The 27,185-nt window shown below is 38.1% G+C and overlaps 1 protein-coding gene across 1 annotated transcript in view; it reads right to left on the reverse strand.

The window, feature by feature from the left end:
* The window catches only part of prex2 (phosphatidylinositol-3,4,5-trisphosphate-dependent Rac exchange factor 2), a 99,623-nt gene that overhangs the window by 16,636 nt on the left and 55,802 nt on the right, over nt 1–27,185 (reverse strand). Inside the window, exons 23-36 of the mRNA XM_032551555.1 lie at nt 24,936–25,097; nt 21,278–21,500; nt 20,985–21,192; nt 16,128–16,307; nt 15,090–15,184; nt 14,738–14,820; nt 14,067–14,157; nt 11,439–11,567; nt 10,605–10,646; nt 9,399–9,496; nt 9,157–9,303; nt 7,087–7,189; nt 6,659–6,802; nt 6,452–6,566 (exon numbers count right to left, since the gene is read on the reverse strand). Of these exons, the coding sequence (XP_032407446.1) occupies nt 6,452–6,566; nt 6,659–6,802; nt 7,087–7,189; nt 9,157–9,303; nt 9,399–9,496; nt 10,605–10,646; nt 11,439–11,567; nt 14,067–14,157; nt 14,738–14,820; nt 15,090–15,184; nt 16,128–16,307; nt 20,985–21,192; nt 21,278–21,500; nt 24,936–25,097 (1,820 nt within the window). The remainder of the gene's footprint in view (nt 1–6,451; nt 6,567–6,658; nt 6,803–7,086; nt 7,190–9,156; nt 9,304–9,398; nt 9,497–10,604; nt 10,647–11,438; nt 11,568–14,066; nt 14,158–14,737; nt 14,821–15,089; nt 15,185–16,127; nt 16,308–20,984; nt 21,193–21,277; nt 21,501–24,935; nt 25,098–27,185) is intronic.

The raw sequence follows: 27,185 nt of genomic DNA on the forward strand, positions 1-27,185 counted from the left end.
CCTGTTCATTTGAAAATAACAACAAAAGTATTGGGATTACATTAAAACTCTTTAACTTTAACCCTTTTCTACAAATCAGCCAATAAATAATCTGTAAAGTTAATACTTTGTATCATTTGGCAATTCTAAATCTGAGCAAACAAAAATCACATATGGAGTTCATCAAGGCTCCATTCTTGGTCCACTTTTATTTCATGTAAAAGTGGCCCCAATATCATAACATCTCTTACTATACATATGCTGAAGATACACAACTTTATATTTCTGTCACCATCTGACCACAGTCCACTACAGTTGCAATATCACAGGGACAAACTTGGTGCAGATAGGACAAAATCATTGTTTTTATGGCCTAACAATGCTAAGTTAAGTAAGCATCGAACAACGCCGTAAGGCAAATACCACTATAAAGAAACCTAAGTGTTGTCATGAATCGTATCAAATTACTCTATTACATCTTAAAACAACTGCCAAAGAGAACATGTTTACTATCAAATCAGTACACACAGACCAACAGATTCATGATTTTGACTTCAGCAAGTTAGATTACTGTGCTGGTATCCATTAAAACAATCAGGCAACTGTAGCCCATCCAAAATGATACTTCCAGAATCCTGATTACACCAGGAAAGTGGATCATCATGTCCCACCTTAAATCACTGTCATGGCAACAAAGATTGATTTGCAAACATTGCAATTAGTTTTTAAGGGACTGAATGGTCTAAATATATTTTGGCGTTTCTTGTCAGATAAGAACTATGTGGATCTCGCAGGTCTTCGGAAACCTATTTAATCGGTCTTGCCAGGAAGAGAACTTAACAGCAGGCAGCATCTAGAGTTTTACTCCTCGATTTGGAAAAACGTTGTTTAAATTATGACTGAAATGCACTTCACAAAACAGACTGAAAACATTACTGTTTACTGCAGCTTTCCTGAAAAGGTCAAATTTGATTTTATGATGTCTCAGCTCTTTATCTGCTTCCAGATGTGCATTTAAACATATTTTACATTTAAATCTGATGCAGAATTGTATCTCTATAATTTTTTATCTATATCTTGTTTTTAATGACATTTTCTTTATGTCATTTGCTTTATATTCTTGTAAAACGCTTTAGATTACCTTGCTTGTCCATCTCAGAGGGGTTTTCTAATTAGATGAATCTAGGTCTTTCATTAGAGTACAAAGCATAACAAAGTACAGAGCTTTAATCATTATAACCATGCAGTGATAGATTTAAAACGAAGTGATAAATGGAAACAGCTCAGCCATTCAGGCTTTATAAACAGAGGTTCAGTGCAGACTAGCTGAAGCAGAACAAAGCCTCACCACCTTCCTGTGAATGTAAGTAAACTGGGGCACTCTTTGCCAGCCGAAGACTCCTGCCTTTTCAGCGGGGAGGAAAACTGCTTATAACAGCTCCATTTTGTGTTGTCCAAGATGAGACATTTAGCAAGACACATTTTAGCAGTTACAATAAATATTAAATAAACCATATGGTGTGTGTTTGTTGAAACACTTTTTTTGTTTTTACAATGTTTTAAAAGAGAACAAAACTAAGGTTCCAGTTGAAGTTCAGCAAACTTCATTTCTTTTTTTTATTCCTGGGAATAACTCTTAAAAATGTTTAAAACTTAACAGCAGACATCAATTTCTGCTGCACAGTATTGCTCCAGGGAAGAGAAAAAACACCGCTAGTTTTGCTCATTTGCAGTAACAGTTCAGGATGAACGCAACTATACAGCAGAACTACAAATTTTAAGTTCAGCTCTGTAACATCTCAAGGACACTTTTGAGTTGGGTGCCCAGGTACGTTGGTTTATTTATACAAAGTAGCGTCTATATGGGTATGTTGTAGGGACTTGGACGGAAACAGAAATATTATGTTTACTCAGCTGCTACTAGTCGTGCATTTTTAAAAGGACTGAGCCAAAAGTCCTCTACAGCAATGTTTTCATCAGTTATCTGAAACACCTGGTGGCAGTCAACGCCGCCAAGGATGGCACAAACAGTTATTAGGTTTAGAGGAAAATTATATTTCCACATAGAGCCAGGCTGATTCGGACAGGTTATTCCCTTAAGAAACAAGATCAAGATTTAAAAAGATGTGAAATAAACCTCCGAAAAATTGAAGAAATTTGTAAGAGGGAAATGTACCTTTGCATTTCACTAACAGGAATATCAGCAGAAACAAGTCTAGCCTGTAATTAGAATCCAGTACTTGCTTAATTGTAAAATACAACACAGCAGTGCATGCGAAGACTGAACACAAATGACTTGCGGGCTGTGTTGTGCTGTGGAAAAAAAAACACAGCATAAAATTAAACAGCCTGTAGTAATAATAATATATATTACCACCTGGACAGAGCTCCAAGTTTATTGCTCATCTTTCAGCCACCATCCCATCATTACACACATTTATCAGGCTTTGTTGTATTTTATTATCCAATATATTTCAGGGATTTTTTTTTTCTATTTAATACATACTGGGGGGGAGAAAAGGGCTTTCAAACTAGCCAAGACATCCACTGAAAAATATTTTATCCCGATAATCAACAGTATATTGAGTAGTGACTGCAGGGCCGGCTTTAAGTTTCTGTAGAGAGGCACAGCGTGTCAGGCAACACTTGTTGGTTTACCGCCATTATTACACTGCATTTGCAGTTCACCGATACACAATACGCAGTGATCTTCATCTTCTTTTCTGTCCTAAAATCGATAACAAGGGAGAATGTAAGGTGAAAACCAAATGCCCTCCTGAAAAGTCCCGTCAATAAAAGCAAAATGTGATGAAATAACAAGCCTGCAGATATCCATCTCCTCCCCGTCTGACTAAAGAATTCAAAGACAGTCCAGTTTTTCCATTTTTGCTGCAAACCCTCCATGATCCTCATCTTTCAACTGAAATATCCTCAATTATTCCAAAAGGTAGAACATGCATACAGTTATGCTTTAGTGTTTTAGATTTCCCATACCACTCTGAAGGGAAGTTGAGAAAATGTTGTACTCCAGATGACAATAGATTCCAGTCCAAGTAGATTTTAGAAAAATGCCACTTTATATTAGTAGCTACGTCTTATTTACGCCACATAAATAAAACTTCAGCTCTGCTTCTAAATAACTGTCCCTCAAGGGTCTGAAATGCACATGTGCATCTGAGGCATGACAGCATTTGGTACGGCAGCATGAAAACCTTAAACATTGCCCTGAAGTTCATTCAGTTCAGCGATGCATCTGTCTGTCAGACGCCTTCTGGCGCTGGCCCAGTATTGGTTTAGCCCAGCACTGCAGTGGCTCGGCTCAAACGATAACGAGGTGCCTGAGGTCGGAGAGTGAAGTGAGATCACGGCCTAGTCTGAAGTCAGCTGTAAGACGAATGGCAGCTGGCAAAAAAAACAACAACAAAAAAAAACTACTGGTGATGTTACATACAGAGAAACCACTAATTGCTGGGAACCAAGGGAGCATATTGATTTTACCACATTTAAACAAATATACTTTTGGGATGGGAGAAAAACATCTTGCCTGCAGGTTTTCCATGAATTCTTTGTGGCATCACTTATGTCACCAGTACAACAGATGCAAAACTAAAAATATAGGTTAGACATTAGCAAGTACAACTCTGCATGTTAAATGTAATTAAAACTGAAAACTGGAAATAACCCCACAAAATGTAATTGTCTAAAAAAGGTATTCACTCAACTTAAAACATTTTCACCAAATTTAATATTTCATGTTTTATGATAGTCCAACACTACACAATTTGTGAAGTGTAACAACATATAAGGGTTTCCATTTTTTTTAAAACATACTGCCAGAGTTAAAGTGAAATCGTCCACAAATCATGAAATGAATTCAGTGGCAATTGCTGCCACTGAATTTTACAAAAATTTTATGTATATGTTCCTCCTCAAACTTTACAAATATACAGTCATGTTCAATAAATTAGGATATGAATTCCCATGAGATTGTTTGTCCGATTAAAACTAAAAGTAGTTACTTTTAAGAAGACATCACACAAACTTTTCCTTAAGCCCACAGTTCTGTGTTGAGTAAATGTTGAGAAGTTATGTTTCATCATAATTAACAAGCCCTGAAAACATTAGTCTGAGTGTAAATACTCTGTGTAATGTCTTTGACTATGTGTATTGAGTTACTGAAATAAATAAACTTTTTGATACTATTCCAGTTTATTAAATGGGTCTTTGGACTCCTTTGGTCTACAACCACACCAGGAAACCCATTTCTTTGCTTAGAAAAAGGAGGGTGTGCATATAGAACAGATGAAAATTTTAAGTGAAAATGCATCTAAACAGTTCATAAATTGTAGACTAATTTTGATAGATTATAACAACCTGATATAATTTTGACAAATAATATATTAGTCCAAGAAATGTGTTGTGTTTTGATCAATGTTTTGCTGTTTTGTAAATGAGTTAGAAATGCATCGTTTCTCATACGTCTATTCTGTACACAGTCTATTACTTACAAACTGTCTCACAGAGGAGCTGCTGCTGAATGAGTGAGAAGTTCTGTTTGGAAATTTGATTCCTGTTGAACAACTGGCCAATTTACTTTAAAAAAAAACCCAAACAAAACAACCTAATTTGTCTCTGGTGACACCAACAGTGCATGTCCTTCACTTTCAATATCTAATAACCTTATAGATTAAAAGTATATTTCCAGCTTACATTACAAATAATATCTTACCATATTTACCACTTTTCTCTCAAGATTTGGATCTCAAGCAAAAGTACAAATTATATTTTCACACATTTTGACATCTTATTACTTGCAATATAACAAGCAAAACAATAAATGCTTACTGAATCAATTAACACCGACCAATGTTTCATTAAGATTTAAGATTTAGCTTTAGCGTTGAAATCAAGTCTTTTGCTCAGTGTATAAATCCTCCTACTCTAAAACATTTGCAAAGAGTGGAATCTGATAGTTTGGAAAGCCCAGAGTAAATGAACAACTCAAACTGTGAGCTTCAGCAGATTCAGTTGAAACTAACTCTACTGTGCCACACAGCTTGACTGCCTCCTTACCTAGCACCCTTTAGGCTCCCCCACAACACTTGCCTGTGTCTTCTTAGACACATTCACTGTGTGTTACTGCTGGGGCCTTGGCTGTCAACTCAATTACATTTTTTTGTCAGTGCAGGTGAAATAATACAGAAAGCAGCAGTACAAGAAGTACAGCAAAATATAAAAAGCTTAACATGAGCTGAGAAATCAGCAGCTTCCAGAACGGGTCAACTTTCAGCTTGACTGGCCATGAGCAGTGACCAGCCAGTAAGAAACTCAAAAATCCAACTGTATAAATTGTGAATGCACCATACTAAGTGTTACCACGATGTACTAACTGCAACACTCTTCAGTGTGAAAGTTGTTACCACAGAAAGGAGGCTCAATTTTAGCAATGACGTCAGAGGAAACACAAAAGGTACAACAAGCAATTTCACAAGAAAAATGTTTTCAGGGTATGTTGGTTGTTCCTTCAAGTTGGTTCCACAGAGTTCTTGACTTTCACCATTTCATATTTTTGTAATTTTGGGGTGTAATAGTGAACGTTCTGTCACAGAACTGCTGTTAAAAATCAATAAAATATTCCATGTCCTTGCTTTATTTGCTTTCCAAAACTATGCTCTGGGAAATGCGGCTCTCACTTCTAACCATTACAAATAAATTTAAAAACTCTATGAATAAATCAATCCTTGAAAATTAATATTTAGCTATGCTGAGATGGCACTGATGAAGCACAGAACTGCCTGGACTATAAATCTTTTAAAGCCCCCAAAACCGACTGCGCTGAATATGACAAAGCTAAATTGTAAGGCAGACTGTGCTTATAATTTTAATTATCCACACAAGCTGCAGCAAATGTTAAACTTAAGACCAGCGTTCATCCTCTTAGGTGCTCATTAACGGAACTAGGCTTAAGAGGAAAGTCACATTTAATACAAGTTAGATAGCTCTCTAACATTTGTCTCTCTGCCTTGGAGTGCAATTTCCCCCCTCACACAGCCCAGGAAGTTAAACAAATTAAAGTTCTTCTTCACATGTCTTTCTACTTCATCACATTTTCCACACCTGGCCAATCACAGGGAGTCTCGAGTGTGTCGAAAAGCAATGGGGTGCAAAGTGACTGAGTGCAGCAGCTGCACAGAGGAAACCTCAGCAAACCTGGTGGCATGCTGTGCGTTCTCATCCAGCCACTGCAGCCCCTGCTGTGTGTGTGCTTACGGCCAACCGCAAAACATTCCCAACTGTGCTCCCCTCAGCCAATCACCTTCAGGTGCTGCTGCTACTGAGCCCTGAGACTCAAACTCATCGGAAAGGAAGGACATCTTGATTTATATGATATCTAAGAAACTCTGCTGCATTACACAACAAGAGCGAAGCAGTACAAAGGCGTGCGTGTGGGTGTGTGTGTGCTATACTGTACCCGAGTCTTTTGTTGTACTGTTTGACCTTCTCCAATGAGGAAGAGTTAATTTGGGCCTGATATTCCTCCACCGACACATTGTCTCTATAGTAATAACCCTCCATGCTCTCCAGAGCTAAACATGAGGAGATGCACAAGAAGGTTTTCAGTGTTCATGATTTTCTGCAAAGAAGCCTTTGTCCTTTTCCTAAAACTGACTCCTTTTACCTTGAGTAAAGAGTACTGGGTAGATTTTGACACCTCCTCCATTTTTTAGCCTGTAAGGCAAATGTGCGAAGTAGTAACTCTCCAGGTAGAAGCAGACCTTCAGGGCCTGGCGAGTGCCCTCCACCTGGTAGGAGATGGGCATATCTGCCGGAAGACAAAAAAAGAGGCATGGTACAAGTTAACGGGTAGCAGCAAGCACATGTCTTGGCTCTCCTTTTGAAAATACAAAAAGCTGTTGAATAGATGTATCTTTTATTGTATTAGTATCATCTCACATCAAAATTATTGTTTAAAATGCAACCAAAATATCATCGTTATGAGATCATGCTGCTGGGATTAACGATTAAGTTACAGTTTCTTCTTAAACAGAAGAACTTATAATTGAGGAGGGCCCTGTAACTTGAGGCCACAACTAAAAGACTGCATACTTGCTACCATTGGTTCTCCTTCAAATTGTTGGAAGTAGAAGGTGACCTTCTCCAGATCAATCAGGGCCACCTGAGTGTCTTCCAGCATGGCCTGCTCATCAGTCTGAGGAGAAAAAACAGCAAACGTGACTTTATTATTTTTACGGTAGTCTCTCATCAAACCTCACCAACTGATCTGCGCAACAGGACTTTCCTCAAAAACATCTTTCATCAAATCATATAGTAAGACATTGAATACAGGCTCATATATAACAAAAAGAAAAATAAACTACTGAAGTGAAGTATTGTTGTGACACAGACAGAACATCAGTGGTATACCCTGTCCATTGAGCATTTTATTCATTGAACTCAACATATCAGTCCTGACACTGTAAGGTGACCAGACCCACCCTGACATTTGCCACACAATCAAATCAATACATAAGTCAATGATTACTGAATACACATCGTCAGAAGACATTTGTTTTGTCTGATAATTAGGTGTGCTCAGATTAAATATTAAATCATCTGTTGTATTTTACTATCTTACCCATATCCAGCCAGACAAAAAAACAATTCTGTTCTTTTAGTTTAATTATTACAAAATATTAAACTATTAAACACTACACTATTACACAACAGAAGGTGATTCCCAAAACAACCTTCATTGGCATCTTGGTAAACTGCAGCTTATCTCCTGAGGACTGATGCATCTTTCAGGTTCTGTGTCAGCTCTGGGCTCTTTTTATGATGTTTTGATACGTTTTCTCAGCCACAGGTAGTCTTAAAGACATCTCTTTTTTAACCTCTAGTTGTCTATGTTTTACTATTTTTAAGCACAATATGGCTTTGTGATCAAGTAAGCACTGGACTATGTAAACCTTTGATTATTTCAAGAATGTCTTGATTCAAGGCAATTATAAAGAATTTGGTGTAGCTTAATGGAGGAAATATAGCTGTTTACACATATGTCTGTCTCCATCTTTGGTTTAGCTTGTTTGAATTTGTTTACATGTCCCAATGAGTGGGAGGATGCGTTTCCTCCTCAGTGTCTCTTCATCAGGCAAAAGGAAGCACACATCTTCTTATGGCTACAGCAGCCGGCGCTCATATATTTCTGATTATAAGTCTCTGTTAGCCTTCTCTTCTCCCTTCTGTTGTTCTTCCTGTCCCTATCGACCCCGTCCAGAGAGCTGAACTGGCCAGCAGTGGAGGAGGATTAGGAGTCGTTATCTACAGGCACATTTCCCATACGAAGACGCGCGACAGAAGCGTAACCACTAACCTGCCAAGTGATGCTTTGTTTTGGTGTAAATGCTTGGTTTAAACCTGATGTCACTGACTTTGATCACTTTATATCAATGTATATTTGCTGTATTCAGACAAGTTTTAAGCCTTCTAGAATTTCAAATCTTCGTCCGCTCAAAGTGACGGGCGAGGACAGTGACGTCTTGCCCTTTTAGGTTTCCCCCGGTCAACACCACAAGCACACTAGGCTGAACTATATCCTCAACATGCAATTAAGTTCTACAGAGTGAAGAATAACGGCCTAATGTTTTGATTCAAGGCTGTTGGAGTAAAGATGCATCTAAAGGTAGTGGCACTGACACTGAAACTCTCAACATGACCTAAGTCTAAGAAATCCTTTGGAAAGCAGTAAGGCTTACTTAGATTGACAGCGGGAACTGATGTGGAGGCATCAAAAAAAAAAACTTCAATTCCCTTTTCTTGTGGTTGTGTCTGTAGCTTGCAGTGTTATGACTAATGAGGAAGACTGTTTAAAATTTCAAACATACAATGAAATTCTAGTCTTATTTGGTCGATCATTGTTATCCAGAAAGCAAAACAGAAATCCTGGTTGAAATTTAATAAATAACCAGGAAATGCCACAAAACCACTGTTCTTATCATCTGAGATATTGCACGCAATCTAGTTCCAGAAGGATATGGATAATTAACCAAGAGGATATGCACAAGCTGGTACATAACACATTTAATTTAAGTAAAGGATTAGGAGTGGTGCAATGTTTTCAAATAAAGCAAGTTTGTTATTGCCTACAATCTGACTCCTGAACTGTTCCTGGCAGCTTACCAGATTGGGAGACAGGAGGGACTGGAAGTGAAACAGCAGGCCAGCACTGGCGATCTGCTCCAGCCACCGTCGGCTCGCCTCCTGGGCTTCCTGGAGTTCCTGAGGATCTGGAAAGTCCTGGTCCAGTTCTACTCCTACATTGTGGAACTAGTAAACAAACATTAAACAATAAGTAAGCTAGGGCAAATGCTGAAGAAGCAAATGCTTTTTATAATACAGGACATACTTTCAGTGTGACCCACCTGGTTCAGTACAGCCAACAGGTGCTCTGAGAATGCGCACACCACTGCAACTAAAGACTGACAAAACACCATATCTCGTCGCAACTGGATCTCAGAGTCTTGAGAGGGGAAACAACACAAGGAAGTAAATCATAAAAAGCAAACGGAGAAAATGCGTCAGCTGTAGCGAGGGGGAGGTAAACAAGAAACAAAAAGAACAGATTTAAAATGGAAGTATTAAGTGACTGGGCCAAGGACTGACTGAGATGAGGATGCTAAAACCGCATGCTGAATACCCTGAGGTCAATAAATATTCTTATTCTACCGGGAATTATTTCTGGAAAAATTTGAAACAAATGTTTTGTTTATTCATGTGGGAAATAATCAGCAAACAGCAATATTTTCTGTTGATTAGATAAAAAGTTAACACTAAATAAAACAAATTGTCCAGTAGTCCCTGAGATATTTTTTTATTTTGTTATGCGGAAGATGAAAACTTTCTAACTCGATTTGCTAAGGAGCTTGATTGCAGTTTATTGAAGTTTTCATGGAAGGAAGCACAAGAGTTTTATTAGCAAGTTTATTCATTACTAAACGTTTTAATTCTTGCTGTCCCCTTAATGAGAGCTAAGTAGAATGTAAGGTTGAAATCTCACCAGTATTGGAAGTTGTTTATTGCAGCACTTACACAATGCGAAACCGGGATCAATAGGAAACCAGAAGCAAACATATTAATTGTGATGCACCGAATGAGCAAATGTTTAGGCTGCCACAGGTATCAATGACAAGATAAGACAACATTTAATTAAAATAAACAAAATGATTAATTTGGTGTTCTGTTATGATAATCTATAAGTAAATTTTAAGTCTAACTGGCTCATAAGAATAATGCAAAACTCTTCATTTTTTAACATGAGAAACAATAGTTGGAAGATATCCTAAAGACGAATTAACTAATTATCACACAGAAAATGTTTAAAGTTTTAAGGGCGAGGGCAAACATTCTTTGTCAGACTGAAAAGGTTGGTGATGCCTGTTTTAACCTCTGAGGATAATCTATAACATTCATACTGCAGACAGATTTATAGCTGGAACCAATTTGAAATAAATAATTTGAACGTAACCGCCATACATGACAAGTTGAAGCTAAATTGAGCTAAGAGCTAGCAAATGATTTAAAATGCACATAATACTATGCTCAGTTTTAACAATGATGGCAGAACAAACCTGTATACTGCAGTAGAACCAAGAGCAGTCGTGTCTTCACCTCTGAAAACAAGAAATGCAAGAAAATCAGTGAATACTTCAGAGAAATTTAAATGGTTTACATTATTCCTGCTCAACAACTGGTTTATTTTACATATAGAAAACCAGAAGACAGGGAGGAGAAAAAGATAACAGTATAAATCCATATTTGTTTATAGTCATAGCCTTGTGCTACAAAGCAGGAAGCCACACTGATGAAAATACGAGCCTTGTGAGATGCATTAATAATAACTCTGTCTTTCTGTATTTCCTCAGTCGTGACCACCAGCTCACCTTTCCCAGGAGTGTCGAGTGGCAGGCTGTTAGTGCTTGGTATTGTTCCCACTGTGGGCTTGTACCACTTTAGTGTGTGTGTGTGGGAGGGGGGGGTTCAGTCCAGGAATCAACAAAAACAAAACCACACACTCCTCTGGCAATAAAAAATAGCCTCTCTAGGCAAAAATTAAAGGATCTCACCACAAACAGCTTTGCAATTCTCAGCGAGTTTACAGTTTCAGCTCAGCGGTTCCAATTTATGAGTCCCAGGATGGTTATAGGTTTACATTTTAAAGTAGGCAGAGCCGTTACTAAGCAAAATAGTCTGGTATTTCAATTAATAAACAGGTGGGAGGTGGGGGGGTACATTGAAGAATAGGCCAATTCGAAAAACATTTTATTTAAAGCCAGATTATTATTATTTTTCTGTCTTTTAAGCACAGTGTGTGACTGCGTGCTTTTCACGGCTTAAACATTGTGGATTTATATTTGGCTTTGTGCATGTGCCACGTTTTTGCGGCATCTCAGGTGAACACTGACCTTCTACATATTTAGAAATGATTTGTGTGAGCCCCTGAACGCTGTTGGGAAGGTTCCATGGGTCCTGCTTGATGTGGAGGCGCAGCTTTTTGGCGCAGTTTACCCTGGGCTCCATCTCCTGCAGGAATTCTGGATGGAAAACAAACATAAATAATTATACTGACCCAACTCAATGTGGATTTTTTCCCTCACAATGTTTATCTAAGGGACATTTTAAATAGGAATAACATCTTAGCCTTACTGATAAGCCAGGAAAATCAAGGCAAAATTAAAACAACTTCCTCAGAATAAATCAAGTGTGAAAAACCAATATGATAAAAGCCAGATTATTAAGCAAAGAGTCTCAGGAAGGGATGCTGGATCAGATGACAGTTTTTGCCACAGATACTTAGATTTATGCCTCAATTTTCACAGAGTCACATGACTATGATTTGATCTAAATCATTATAATTTAGCTCTGGCTGCATGTTTATGGTTCTGTTGGAAAATCTCAAGGCTTTAGCAGCCTGTACTGGGTTTTCTTCCAGGGTTGTCCTGTGTTGAGCTCCACTCACCTTCTTATCAGCTCTAACAATTAATTTATTTTGGATGGATAATAAAATGTAAAAACAGAAAAAAAAATTATAAGACAAATAGTTATGTCAATTAACATTCGATTTTACACAGTTTGTTCAAAAAGGAGCAGGTAGAAGATAAAATAGCTTGTGTGTTGAATAGACATCAACACACAGTCATTTAAGTCTTCTCATACAAGTTAAATCCCTAAAGTATAAGTAAGAGCTGTGAATTTCTGCAGCTCCTCTAGAGTTGCCAAGGACCACTTGGCTCCTGCTTCGATTAGCAATTTATTTGCCAAACCTGTCAATTTAGTTGGACAGCAGTGTCTTAGGTTTGTAGTGGTGTCATGATCTTTTTATTTTCAGATGATGGAGATTTTTAAAGTGCATCAATGAGATTGAATAACAATAGATTTTAAAACCATATATCATCTTCTTTCCACTTTTTAATTAAAGATTCAATTATATTGGTCTGGCACATGAAACCCAAATAAAAAATATTGAAGTTTACAGTTTACAAAATGTGGATGTCAAAGGAGCATAAACACTTTAAAACTTGGTGACAAGTTAATAAATATTTGTGGCCTTTTAGCAGTTTTTGCTTCGGCTGACAAAATCTTAAAAGAAAACAATCCAAACCTCACTATAAACAAATAAATTACTCATTTTCCTCTCAGGGTGGTCACATAGTTTGTGGCTTTAACATTGTACTTGTATCCAGTACAAGCAACTTTTTCCAACCACTTTATAAAGAGTAGTGATAATACATGAGTTGAAAAACCCTTAAATCTACATAAGAGACCAGACCAACAATAAAGTTTACATAAAAAGAAAACAGCAAGATCTTACAATAAGCGTGTGTTTTTCTAGGTGAAAAAAGTGTGAGTTTGGATGCAGAAATCCTCCACTTCTTAGATAATCATATTTGCTGTATTATCAACCGTAGGCATTACTAAAGCTGAGATGGATCAGCAACGATAAAACCCTTATGTGCCTCCTGGAGGCAAGCGAACACAAACGACTCTATTTTGTGTTTAAGCATATCTGCGCTCACTTGAGGACAGCTGGAGATGAGAGGGAAGCTGGTGCACCATATTGGCCGAGGTGTCTGGAGGCTTGAATTATCCAAAACGTACAAAATAAATAGGTAATCTGCTGTTTTGCATAAAGTACTCACAGCTGTGCATTAAGGGACACGCTAGGACACAAAGCCTTAGTTGCAAGTGAGTTTTGCACAGTGGAATAGAGACAAATGCAAGACAAGACAATCTTTTGTTGCACTGAAGAAGAAAAATGACTCACTGAGAAGCAAGCTTGCACTACACACACACAAACGCACTTTCTTTTGGTGTTTTATCTGAGAAATGGGTCGAGCCATTTGAAGAAAGTTTCAGGGATGATGAAAGAATGCTGTCAGCTAGTTTGTATTTGTAGAAGGAAATGATAAGGATAAATTTAGCCTTTCCTTCCACATTTCCTACATTTCCCTGTAAGAGATATGACCTAACAATCGACACCAAGGTTAAACACTGGGGCTGAAATGGGGTCAGGTGACAAAATGCTAGCAAAATATCAAACTACATGAAGGCTTCTGATGGTAATGCTACAAAATATGGAAAACCAAATCCAAAAGGTCTAAATATTTATGCAATATAGATAAGATAGCGGTGCTATCTTCACACTACAGACAGAAATGGAAATGAATGGAGAGAAAATGTTTAAAAATTATATTTTTTTCTAAATGTTTATAATCCACTTACAACACTTGCTCCCATGTGTCTGCCTAGCATCACAAGTACACAACAGGAAGTCCCAGCCCCTGTGTATCCAGCTCCTGCTCTGTTATAAGTCAATATTGGCCCTGAGAGCCTTTTATATCATCTTCCTCCTCTCAGACCCACATCAGGGGGTAACTCTCCCAAGAACTGTGGACGCCGCAGTTGAAAATGTAGAAATTGACAGAGAAAAAGGTGGTCGTAAGTGCACAATGGAACAAAAGTTCTAAGATCAAAAGGTGTTCCAGTAATGACTGAAAAAAAGCACAATGCTTGCATTTTTCTGGTGGTTTTACCTTGTAGCCCTCTTGCAGGCGTGAAGCACTTTGTCTGTTCGAATACCCGCGCCACCCCCGCTCCTCTCAGCATGCTGGTGATTGAGTCCACCTGAAGAAAGCACTTGGGTCAAACATAGAACACCTGATACAGTCTCCCACTGCGTCCAGATTGGAAAGTTTGCACAGGGGACCAAAAACATGAAAAATAAAAAAAGACCCCAGCCGCCCCCGCATAACCAACACCTGCTTCCCCCTCCCAAACCCAAATGCATTCACAGTTTGTAATGCTGGGGGGAAACAAAGCTGGGGACTTTTCTCTATATTACAACATATTACAGGAAGCAGACAAAAAGAGCAGCACAGCTTTGTTCCTTTTCTTTTTCCACCAATGATAGAAATATCCTCATGCCCTATTGTTGTAAAGGTCCCAGAAAAATATCAAGGCTGTTCCATTTGCCCTTCTTGGGGCTACAATAAAACATCCCACTTCAGCTTTCAACAAACAGCTGACCTTTGAAAAATGAGAAATGTTAATCATAGAAATCATAGAAAAGCTCATTCCTGGAACCGTCTTGTTAATATTTTAATATCTTAGGTTAAGGAAAACATCTGGGCAACAATATCATGCAACCTCGGGCCCTCTAGGTTTGCTAACATAATTTCACATTTAAGATGTTTAACTAACCCACCTGGCTAAACAGATGCTCTAGGAAGCTGTGTAGTTTCTTCTGCTTGTCATGGGACAGCCACACACTAGATGGCATTTCATCTCCTGCAGAAACGCAAATACAATCAGCCATTTGGACCACATCAGTGTCTTTCCTTCACAATAAAACAAACAAAAAAATGTCCTTGTTACCTCCTTTTTTTTTTACATTTTCTAAAAGATGCAGAAATTCTGAACCATCACAAAGGAGGACTTTACTCCTATCAAAATTCTGATTAGTCTATTGCAAATATAAGGTCTTAACTTCCTAAACACTTCATCATGTAAGATATATAAAAAACAATATTTGTGTTTGTTCTGTGATGTTTGTGCACCTGAATCCATGTCATCACTGTGAACATAGGAGCTGCAGTGACTGCTGCAGATGCTGCTGAAGGAGGCAATTGAGTTCCTGTTGCTGTTGCAGTCACTGACGAAAAACAAGAACAGAATATTATTGGGACTGGGGTAAAAGGTATGCGATATACAGTACAGACCAAAAGTTTGGACACACCTTCTAATTAAAATGGGTTTTCTTTATTTTCATGACTATTTATAAGGCAAGAAATCCCACTTATTAACCTGACAGGGCACACCTATGAAGTGAAAACCATTTCAGGTGACTACCTCTTGAAGCTCATCAAGAAAATGTAGAGTGTGTGCAAAGCAGTAATCACAGCAAAAGGTTGCTACTTTGAAGAAACTAGAATATAAGGGGTATTTTCAGTTGTTTTACACGTTTTTGTTTAGTGCATATTTCCACATGTGTTATTCATAGTTTTGATGCCTTCAGTGTGAATCTACAATGTCAATAGTCATGAAAATAAAGGAAACTCATTGAATTAAAAGGTGTGTCCAAACTTTTGGTCTGTACTGTAAATCTAAGCATAGCTTGACTTGGTATAGAATAAGTATCTAAACTCATCTGAAATACATTTGCATGTTTTGTTTAGCTAAGCTTATCCTAACAACTTAAATTATCTTACCTCAATTTAGCTCAACTAAGTTCATCTCATCTTAACTTTGGTCAAAAAAGCTCCAGTTACCTTATCTTACATCAAATTAACTTACTTTATTTTAATGTAACATAATTATACTTTAGCTCTGCTCCACTTAGCCACCAACAGCTTACTTTATAATAGCTTAGCTCAACTTACCATTGTTAAACTCATCTTAATTTAGCCTAGTTTTGGTTAGCTCAATTTGAGCTAAAGTTAGGTACGTTAGGTCAAATTTGTTCAAAAAATGGATTTGATCCAATGCATTTTGAAAACATTAAGTCATGCATTATTGTTTTAGTTTGAATACATTTATTACAAAGAACAAGTTACTAAAAGCACCAGTTATGTGACCGTCTCTCTCTTGAGTGTTACCTATATGAGTCTCTGTTGCTGATAGTGTCATGTCCAGAGTCTTCTTGCTCGTCTCCTGTCACATTGAAACACACCTTCTTCCCATTCCTCTCTGCCTTCTCCCCTTCACTCTCTGCAGAGATGTAGCTCTCTGGGTGTCTCACCTCTGATGCTGAAGGATATGTGATGGAGGATAGAAGGCTGGGAAAAAAGTGAAGAAGAATTACACAAAACACATGATAGAAAGATCAAAATAATAAAGTTAATACAATTGTCTGGTGGGTTGTTGATGCAGTGTTTACAGTATGCAGCAGACGCCACTCATGTCTGGGGCTCCAATAACGGACTGTGTGGGCCAAACAAAACCCTGGCTTCTTTCAATTTGGCATCGGCACAAAATCTTAAGATGCTCAGAGGTCCCAATTGTATTTAAAGATTCAAATATCATGTAAGGGGCAGCTGTATCAACATGCTGTGACGTGGATGCAGAGATCAGTTCCCCTCTCTGTGCTACCACTGACTTTTATTCTGTTCTGTTAGATGTCTATCAGAGGGGCAGGAAGAGGATGGACAGGATATTTTCACAGTTGCAACAACACATGGTGCTGTTTAAAGCCATATCCCAATAAATGCTAGGCTTGTACTTTTTTGATCTCCCCCCCCCACGCATTTGCTCTGACACGCGATGTCTGTTTATATTTCGGACTCGTTTCAGTTTGAGCCTGCCTACATTTTCCATTACGTCATTCCATCGGCCTCCAAGACATTTCAAAGTGGAAGCGTTGGAGAGGGACTGCATTAGTCTGTTCTTCATCAAAATGAACATAGCTTCCTCACGCCAGCCAAACATCTCCTCAACTCTACCCTTTCTCTCCCAGCTGACCTCCTTTCTATTCATTTGCATGCCGACAAGGCAGCAAAGATGCCCTCATTAGAGTTCGGTCCAGAATCTACCATAATGCCCCTAAAAAACAAAGTGGCATTCCATCGCCATAGAGAGGCCCTGCTAGATCTGTAATTGGCTGCTCATTACTAAAGAAGTGAAGCCATTATGGTCACTGGGGGACATGGCAGAATAACAATACATGGATCAGAGAAGGTGGCCTAAAGGCTCAAATGCAGGGAAGCTATGACCAAGAGAATAAAAGCAGGCAAAAAAAAGAAAAAGCATACTTCAATGCAACTACTAAATTATGGCACATTTGGTTCTAATATGCATTATTAACCTCCATCTGTAAAAGGAAATTCTGATAGAAAGAAAAAGGAAGCAAGACAAGAAGTTCAGATGAAATTTGCAGCCAAAGAATGAAGAACATGGGCATCAATGCATATACCAATGACAATCCAGAACAAAAATAACAACCATATCTGCAGCTTAATTTTGAGTTCCTAAAGATTTCTTAAGTGTGAAAGAGAAAATCGGGAGAATTGTCATCTTAAAGCAGCAGCTCTGAGACCTACAAATCTGGCAACCAACAAAGAGACTGGATTTTACCACGAAGGAGAATGTAATGGTGAAATACAAGAGCTGTGTCGCCAGAATAAATTACATTTGAAGGCAATTAAGTGACTGTGCAAGTTTCTCTTTTTAAAAACTCAGCCACAAATCTAATGCACGTATTCCTTTAAGTAAAGTTTTATAGAAGAAAGAAATCCATTATGCTTCCTCGGCGACTGTGAGTACGAGGCTTCAAGATGGAGCAGTTATACAACGTCTCTCCTGATATGACTCTCGTGTCAGGAGAGTGTTTTAAAATTACTTATGTGCTTTAAAAACAATGGAAAAACTGACTATAATTTTTTTATGTTTTATATTTTCCTGATTTTTATGTTTTCTGGCTCTAAAATACAACCATATATTCACTTTAATATAGATTGAGGTGAATCACTCCAAGATTTCTGCAGCTTTAAATCACTGCCAGGTGCTGTTCAATGTGCAACCTAAGAACAAAGTTATGGAAATAGAAGGGCAATGTAAGGAGATTTGTTATTCAGACTTGGAAGGGAGGAAGTCCTGATAAGACATACGTCATCGAGTATGTCCTCTCGCAGCTGTGACCCCCGTCTCTGAGGCATAGAAACAAAAGGTCACAGGTCTCTGCCTAAAAATGGATTCCTCGAAAGTCTGCCAAGAAGTTATGCAATGCCAAACTGTGTCCAAAGTGTAATCTTTCCTTAAATTATATGGATATTTATACTCTGCTGTGAATATACAGCAGACTTCCTTTGTTGGCATTCAGAACGGAAGAAGGATACATTCAACATAAAATAGCCACTTCAGGGATTCATTATATTCGTAGAATAGAACCTCTAAGAGATTTTCCCATCAAGCTTACAAAAAGGAGGAGGCTAAAAAAGTGAACAAAATCCAAGCTTATGAAGATAGCAACCAAACACGAAGGATTGGAGATTTAAAAAATGAATCTGGAGACCTCAGAAGGGGAGAACCAGAGCCATGAGAAGTATTAGTAATGATCCTTGGCCTGCCAGCGAACAGTCTAATATACAAATCAATCTAAAGAAGTGCTAAGGAAGGCTTAGCAGTCCCGCAGAGGTCAAAAAGATGCAGCCAGACTGCAACCAGCAACAAGCCAAATTAGTTCCTGCGCTGAAAACCTTCGTGCCCATTCTCACATCCTCCTACCCTTAACAAGCTCTTTCTGTGTAGTCTGCATGTCGACAGCTCACGGTAAAGGTCATTATCGCTTCACTAGATGCTTCCTGGACGCTTCGGAGTGTGCAAGGATGCCGGCGAGCTAATTGGCAGTGACAGGAGCATGACAGAATTTATCTTGACTCAGACATTAAAACCCTGCTGAGGACGCTGCTCATCATTTACGAAGTGAGCTGACAGCTCCGCTTCATCGGGCAACTTTTAATCTCATTCACTAAATTAAGAGGAGACTATTAATGACTAAATCAATGGAATGATTATCTGAAGATTCATAGCAGGCTTAACAATCACAAAGCTGTCTGCAAGCAGTTATTAACGGCTGTGCAGGTAAGTTTTATTCATGTCTTGACAGTGAGAAGCTTTTACAGAGGAGGGGCTGACTCTGTACAACATCCGCTTTTCTTTGTAGAGATTTTATTTCTTGTTCCGTGGAGCTTTCTACTGCAGAACAGTGAACCCTGCATCCATACCCAATTTATAAGGGTCTTCAGTTATTTTCTTCACATAATTAACAAACTAAGAACAGCTTAAGATAAGTGGCATAACTGGTGTTTATGTTGAATGAACAGATTTTGGCTGATTTAATAGAAAAACACATTCCTATGGGGCATTCAATAACTTTAGCCCCAAAGGTAAGTCAGCCATCATGGTTAAATACTTTACAACAGAAATAAACATCTCAGCAGTCTGCAATAAAAACAGTCAAAGTCTCCAGAGGGATTTTGTCACCTCATGAAATCTGGCCTGAACTTTAAGACGTATTAAAGGCTATGATATTAAAGGCTCAGTGAGTGGTAATTAGTTGGATTTAGTGGTGAACCTGAATATAGCAACGGATTCTAAGCTCATCCTTGTTCTATGAGGCAAACAAAATGCCTTAACTGCTGGGTTAAAGAATGAAACACGTTAAATTAGAGTCAGAAGAAATTAATGTTTTCTATGTTTTCAAATGCTTAATTTAAATGGTCTAAGTTGTTCTTGCAATGTGTCCATCATATCTACCTCATTCAATTCCTTTCTTACAATTCCTTTATCTGGAAGGCTTTTTAGGTAAAAAAAATAAAAATAAAGAAAAAAAGGCAGTTAATAAAGTGGTTTGATCTGACACACATTGCCAATTCAGTATTTGACATGCAGCGTATTCATACTGCTTGTACTTATACACATTTTCTCACACTACAATCCTAAAGTGTATTGCATTTTAACCGGCCCACACAAAGTATTGCGTAACTGTAATGTAGAAGAAAAATTATACTTGGATTTAAAATCCTGCCATGATTGTCCTTTTATGTGCCTGCCAACTTTACACATCTGGAAAATTCAAACTTTTCCCTCATCCTGCTCAGAAAAATACCTCTGGCCTTGCCAAATGAAAGGTAGAAAGTCTGTGATTTTCAGTTTCACCTAGCAACCGGACACCACTGGTGACCTTAAAAGGTTTTCAGAACTGCTCATTATTTAGCTCCATCCATTCTTCCCATCAACTCCGAGCAGCTTCTCTTTTCGTGTTAATGGAAAACATTCCCACAACATAATGCAGCCACCACTATATTTTACTATAGCACTGTCCCCAGGGTGCATATAAACCAAAAAAATCGATTATAGGTCTCATCTGACCAGATAGCCTCCTTTCACATGGTTGCTGTGTTCTCTAAATGACTTATGGCAATTTGCAAATGATGCTTATTTTAGCTTTCTCCTTGCCATAATGATCAGTATAGAGAAGTACATGACTAATAGTTGTCCTGTTGACAGATTATCCAAAATGAGCTGTGAGTCTCTGCAGAATTACCAGGGGCTGCTTCTCAGATTGTTGCTCTGCTTATCCAGGTTTTAATAGTTCACTATTCTGTGAGAAATTCAAAGCTATTATTTTAAAACGCAACCCTGTTTGCTGGGTTCCTTGGTCATTATGATGCTTTTTGCTCTTTAATGTTTTCTAGCAAACCTCTGAAGCCTTCACAGAAGAGTTCATGCTGTAAATAAATTGCAAACATGAATTTTATTTACATTTGCATAACTTCTCAAGGCAGTTACTGTAGCTCTGTTAGATTTTACGGGTATCGGAGTGAAGTGGACAGAATACAAATGTACTCCATGCTTCTCTCTTTTTTTTGGTTAATACAAAATGCTAATGTTAACCTTCTCCATCACAAATATGCAGTACTTTGTTTCTATACCATAAAGTACTTAATGCTACTTACTCGTGAATATGGGCTCCGTGTGTCTCCATTTCCTTGACCGCAGCGGTGAGTTTATAAAGTAGTTTTTGATATGCGTCCAGGGTGAGCAGGTCGTCTTCTCGGAGCAGAAAACGAAGTCCGTGTCCCTCCGTCCGACCCAGACTGTGACTGGACGGGGCAGCCATAGTTGTGATTGTGTATTGGGCATTCACCATGGGGTTCAGCTTACCTGTACACAAACCCCTCTCATCAGTACAACCCTGTCAGTTAGATAAATAATGAAATAAAATGCCTATGCTTTGCACTATCCTCACCACTCTCTCCAGCGCTGCGTGCACTCTTCTCCAAAGAGTTCTTCCTGCTGTCTAGCTGTACACCAAATGCACTGCCCAGAGAGGTTGTGGTCTTGGGGTAGGAGACCTCCATCACATTGATGTGGCAGTTCGTGGGACAGAAGTCGCTGCTGTGGAGAGGTGAGACTTTGGCTTTGGCCTGCTTGAAGGTGGGCCACGCTCTGTTCTTCAGTACCCGAGAAAACTGTATCAAAGTAAAGGAGAGATCCAGCCAGATGATGAGTTTATAGTTGTTCTCATACAGGCTTTCTAAGGTTTCACCAACTAAAATTTAAGGCTTTTAAAGACCTTTTTCAGACCATTATGAATTAAATTTAAGACCAGTGCGACATTAGAAATGTACAAAATATTTTGTATTGTAGTAGTGACAAGGTTTTTTTGCCCAAAATGCACATAGCATCCTATGAGTGGGCAACAGAAGTGAGTCAGTGGTGAAGATGAACGTTATCAACTGGCGATAAATTTACACTTTTCCACGGTAAGCACAAGAAAATGCTAGCTAGCAAGGGTATATCAGCATTAGCATTAGCGGTACCTTCAACCGCCTCAATTCACAGAATGGAACGAAGACGTCTGCATGGATCTCAAACATTTGTTTGACAGAAAAGAGAAGAACAAATTATATATAATAAGATTAAATAGTCCTGCCATGATGAAATTTAAGATCTGTGATTAACTCATTTAAAGTCAACTTTCTTTTATGTGAAAGAAAGGCATTGTAAGGTTTTAATTTGAGATACATGGATTTATAACTTTTTAAGGATGCGCGGACACCCCTGTAATAACTTCCAGGTGGGTTGCATTTGTAATCAAAGTTTTTCAAAGCATGGAAACATTTTAAGAAGATGTAACCTTGTATTGCTTAGCTGATGTGAAGTACTGAAAGGTTACATGTCACAACAGAGCATCTGTTAACTAAATGCTGCATTGCCCTTTACTTATCTGAGAGTTGGCTCTGAAATAAAAGCAAAAATAAAAGCATTTCAGTACAATTTCAGCATTCTCTCTGTTTCATGTGGCAACTCAAATATTTAAAGCAAATCAAAGATTTAAAACAGGCTCCTAAGATTGCCATTGCTCATACATGTGGAAAAATCTCCAGACCCCGACATAACCCCTTTATTGTTTAGACCAACGTAAACGGAGCTGAAATGGTGCGCAGCCGCTCATATCATCGTGTTGTAATTGGGACTTTTCATGTTTGACTTCAGCAAGCTCCGGAATGTGAGTTCATGTTTCAAATTTGCTGCTGAAGAGCTGCAGATTTCTGTTTTCCAGAGTAAATGTCAAACATGTTTTCTACTGAAAGACATGTCTTTGCAACAAAACTCAGATCAATCTTCCACACGTGGATCCTGTGTGCGCAGCTTATTAGGGGCCAAATAATCTCCAGAAGGGCTCAACAATCAAGGATTTGTGGGGGAACATCTGACAACAACCAGAAAGAAAGAAAACTTCTGAAAAATTATAGGAAATTTAATAGATAGATATGAAAAACACAGTGCATAGGGAGTTGGAAGGTCGTCCTGGATCCACTCAAATTGTTTGTACTTTTCCCTGAACTCCATCACAGCGCCAACATGCCGACTTGTGTATTTACAGCAGATGTTTAGTAACACTGGATTATTTTTTTAAGCATTCTTTGGAGAAAGAGATTCCCAATTATATTATATTACAGTGCATCTTTTAAACAAGGAACAAAACAAAGTGTTTATTTTCAGTTATTGTTGTTAGTTTAACTATAAAGGATGGAGGAGAGGAGTTGCCGTAACATCTGTCATTTTATTATTCATTTAATTTCCATCTGGGATTAGAATTGAATGGAATGTGGAGCTCTAAGTTCCATAGCACAAGTCAAAAATCTATCCTTCTGATCACTTTCTGCTCTATCTTTCTGTCCATCTCGGCTTTAATCATTCCCTACCTCCACACTTCCCGCTCCGTCTCTCTCCGGAGGTCTGAGGAGGAACATTCTGCAACAAAAGGGGATCTTACACAACTGGATGTCCTGGCTGTGACTTTGCAGGGATATTTATAAGTGGTAATTAATCCAAGACCTCTGTCTAATGTCGAGTCAGTCTGTTCTTTTTTCTCACGCACACTTGCATGCATTGCCTATTGAGGAATGTGTGCAGATGTTAAAGAGAACTGACAAAAAAAATTCAACTTTTCATCTCAAATTTGGTTTACAAAGTCCTGGTTCTGGTAAATGTTGTGTTCTGGAAAAGTTTCGCTATTTTATCATCGGTTTCTGGCAATTTACAATATTCATTTGGTCATGTTACAAGCACAACCATAAAATGTCATGTACATTTTATGTGATTTACCAGCTGAAGTAGTACATCATCATTAAGTGGGGCAAAAAAAGGACACAAGTTTTCAAGGTTTTTTGCAAATAAAAATAAATAATGCTTGTGTTGCGTGCAGCTGTATTTATACTTCATTGCAAGTGTATTTGACATTTCGTTTTTACAAAATAGCTCAAGCACAGTCTTTTTGAATACGGAGAATCTTCAAACAGCAATTTTCACTGGGATTTTTGCTGGGTTTGGACTTTGGGTTATTCTGACACATGTATATGCTTTGATCTAAAGAATGCCTTATGTTTAGTGTCGTCATTATGCTAAAACATGAACCTCACATCCTACATCTGAAGTCTTTTGCAACCTCTGACAAGTTTTCCTCTTTCATTTCACTGAATTTGGTTTTATCCATCTTCTATTCACAGCATAATGCTGCCAGGCCCATGATAGTGTTCACACTGAACACTGCCATGTTCAGTGTGATGTGTAGAATTAGTATTTCACAACACACTCTAGCCCAACCTAAACAGAGTTCAGGTAGACTCCTTGGATTTAATTTATTTCTGTATTAATTACTGTCAGATTCTAAGGAAAAACCAAATGTTCAAACTTTATTGGTAAGTAACCTCACAGCTACTCACTCCTTCATATTGGCCTACGACATTCATTAATAAAACAATAGAAAAAGGGCATTCTTACATCATGATATTGCCATCATCGAGATTCATTGTGGGGATGGTGTGTCAATGTTTCACCACTCATAGAACTTTACATGTAAGCTGAATTTTAGTCTCTTTGACCAGAGAGCCTCTTTGCCCCCAGATTTGGTGTTTCCCCCACATGATTTATGGAAAAATACAAATTAAACCTCTTATGGTTTTAGAACAGAACTTGCCACTCATCCACCTCATAATCTATACATTCTGTCATTAAAAATCCCGATTGCTTTGCTTTTTCTCCCTTTTTCTTCATATTTTACATGATTGTTGTCTTTTTGAATTCTCTTGTAAAGCTTTCATTTCCTATTGTATTTCTGTTATGTCAACATCACAAGAATATTGTAATGTAAACTGTTTCTGCCAGATATTTTTTAAAAAGGAGAAAAGTTTTTTTGCTCAAATAATACCAATCTATTCCATTATTATAAATCTACACAGAATTTCAGACATATTATTCAAACTTCCATTTCTTTTCCCCTGATGTCAGAGACGCAATGGAATAAAGTAATATGATGCTTCCTTTTAAAAATTTGTCTGCAATATCAGTGAATCTTAGGGTGTCTATTTGATTCAAATCATTATTTTGCATTGTTGTACCTTTCTGTAGTTGGTGACGCGCCGGTTGATGTGCTCCGCCCTTTCGCTGCACATCGCACTGAAGCGTACCTGCAAGTCGTCGGGTATCACGTCACAGCTGGAGCTCAACCTGCTGCACATCTGCAGCAGCATGTCGTCATTCCGCGCCAGTGCCTCCAGGATCTGCTCGCCGACGAGGGTAAACAGAGACAGCGATGATGAATTGATATGAGAAAATCATACGAATGGCACATGAATAAAAACCCAGTCTTATTTCTCTGCAGAATTTCATGAGGAGCTAAACTGGAATGAATAAAGTTCCCACGTTCCATAAATTCATGAAGATACACCCAGATTGTTCAGATCAAAAATTAGATATAAAGAAAACAGGAAAGGCGATACTTGGAGAAAAGCAGGGGTGAAAAATGCAGCTGCAGGAAGAGACTGAAGTAGAGTTACACCGCATTAAACAGAGCACCCAAATCTCCAAGGATGATACAGGATGCTGCAGCAGATGTTTGTAATAATACTAAAATTACTTTCACTTTGCAGCAATGGGAAAGGGCCTACACAATTTACTTCACGGCTTTTAATACTTTATGGTATACTATTTGGCAGGGTTGTTTTTATAATGGGTTTCTTATTTAGAAAAACGCTTTACAGTAAAGACAATATGCTACAACTGCAAATCTAGCTTCGGGCATATTCTCACATGTGATCTGAAATAATTTACTATAAGAGAGATGCCGTTCATTATACGATCTGGCAGAAAGATGCTGCAAAGGGTATTTTTCACTTCAGTAAGCATTGCATCTCCATGTCTGAGTGGACCCGCTATCCTCCGTGCGCCTTAAATCAATAATGATCATTCTGTTAACATCACTGCTGGGACATAAAAGACGTGCTCTTAAACCAGGCGGGAAATGAAATAACTAAAATGCGGCTGTCGGTTTTAATTTGCAGCAAGACCTTCTGAAAAAAGCTGGTGATTTTAAGTGTGCAGAATTAGCTCACAAACATTTTTTTTATTTTTTACACAATGCAATGTTTTTTATTTAAAATCTGAGCCATTGCAATGCTCGTTTTTGTTATCAGAGCATTACAGATTAAAACTAAATGCTTAGTCATTTTTAATTCAAACCACAAAACGGTGTATCCATTTCATGCACAAAAAATAGAAAGTTTTAGTGTTCCTATTTGAATATTTATTTATTTATAAACATTATCATCAAAACAAAGTCTAAATTGTTTGTTTCTCTCCTGCCCCCATTTGTTTCTGTTCATGCAAAAAGCCAATTAGGATATACAGAGGACAGAAAAATATTACACACTTTTTAGCACCTTATGGGGACAATTTATCAGGACATCACAGGGTCACAATGACAAACATGGAGCAAAGAACAGACTAAATGAGCTGTATTTGCCTTTGGTCCATTCCATTGTATTTCATACAGATATACCTTTGTCACTCCTTTAGAAACTATTACAGGAAAACGGGATGTACTGGACCTGCATTATCCAGTGTAGCCAACTGTAAATATTCCTGATTTTATAGAGCTAGTCACAACCATTAAGGGTCAGTAAGATAAGATTTGGAACTGGCAGGATCTGGCTGCTTCCTTCCTGTTAAGTCAGACAAAAGCAGCAAGCCATGTACTTGATTTTTCTCATGGCTTCTCATAAATGATTATCTTGACTAAGGTAAGAGGAGCCCCAACACTGCAGCAAACAAATTGTTAAAAAAAAAAGAAAAAGTCAATTTGAAGGGCGAATCATTTGGAAGCCTTTTACTGCCAATTTTATATGCTTTAAAGTTTTTACATACATCTGTCCAAACTTCTTGTTTCTGTTCATCCCAATTGAGCTTATTCCCTACAGACTTTTCAGCTTTAAGCAGAACTGATTTATGGCTTCCTGCATGCATGTTCAGGCTTCAGGTTACATTTCTGGATGCAACAGCTGACTGCATAAAGCAGCATTTATTTAAGCGTTTTCCCATGCTAACGAGCTCCTCTTGGCTTAAAAACTTCTCACGAGGCATTAAAGACCAGAAAGTTTCTGCCTCGGCCCAAAGTGGAGGATCATGATCCTTTCTCTTGAAAGGAAAGGCTTTGCAGGATGGCTTAAAGTCTCACACTTTAATCTACTGTTTTCAAAATGTTCCGGGATGTCACTTTAACAAAAACCTTCAGTGATCTACAGAAAAGCACAAAAACTGCTGATTTTGATTATTGATTTTCAAACTTCATCAGCCCTGACCAGTGATTAGCT

The sequence above is a fragment of the Xiphophorus hellerii genome, chromosome 21 (genome assembly GCF_003331165.1).
Source record: "Xiphophorus hellerii strain 12219 chromosome 21, Xiphophorus_hellerii-4.1, whole genome shotgun sequence".
Classification (NCBI taxonomy): domain Eukaryota; kingdom Metazoa; phylum Chordata; class Actinopteri; order Cyprinodontiformes; family Poeciliidae; genus Xiphophorus; species Xiphophorus hellerii.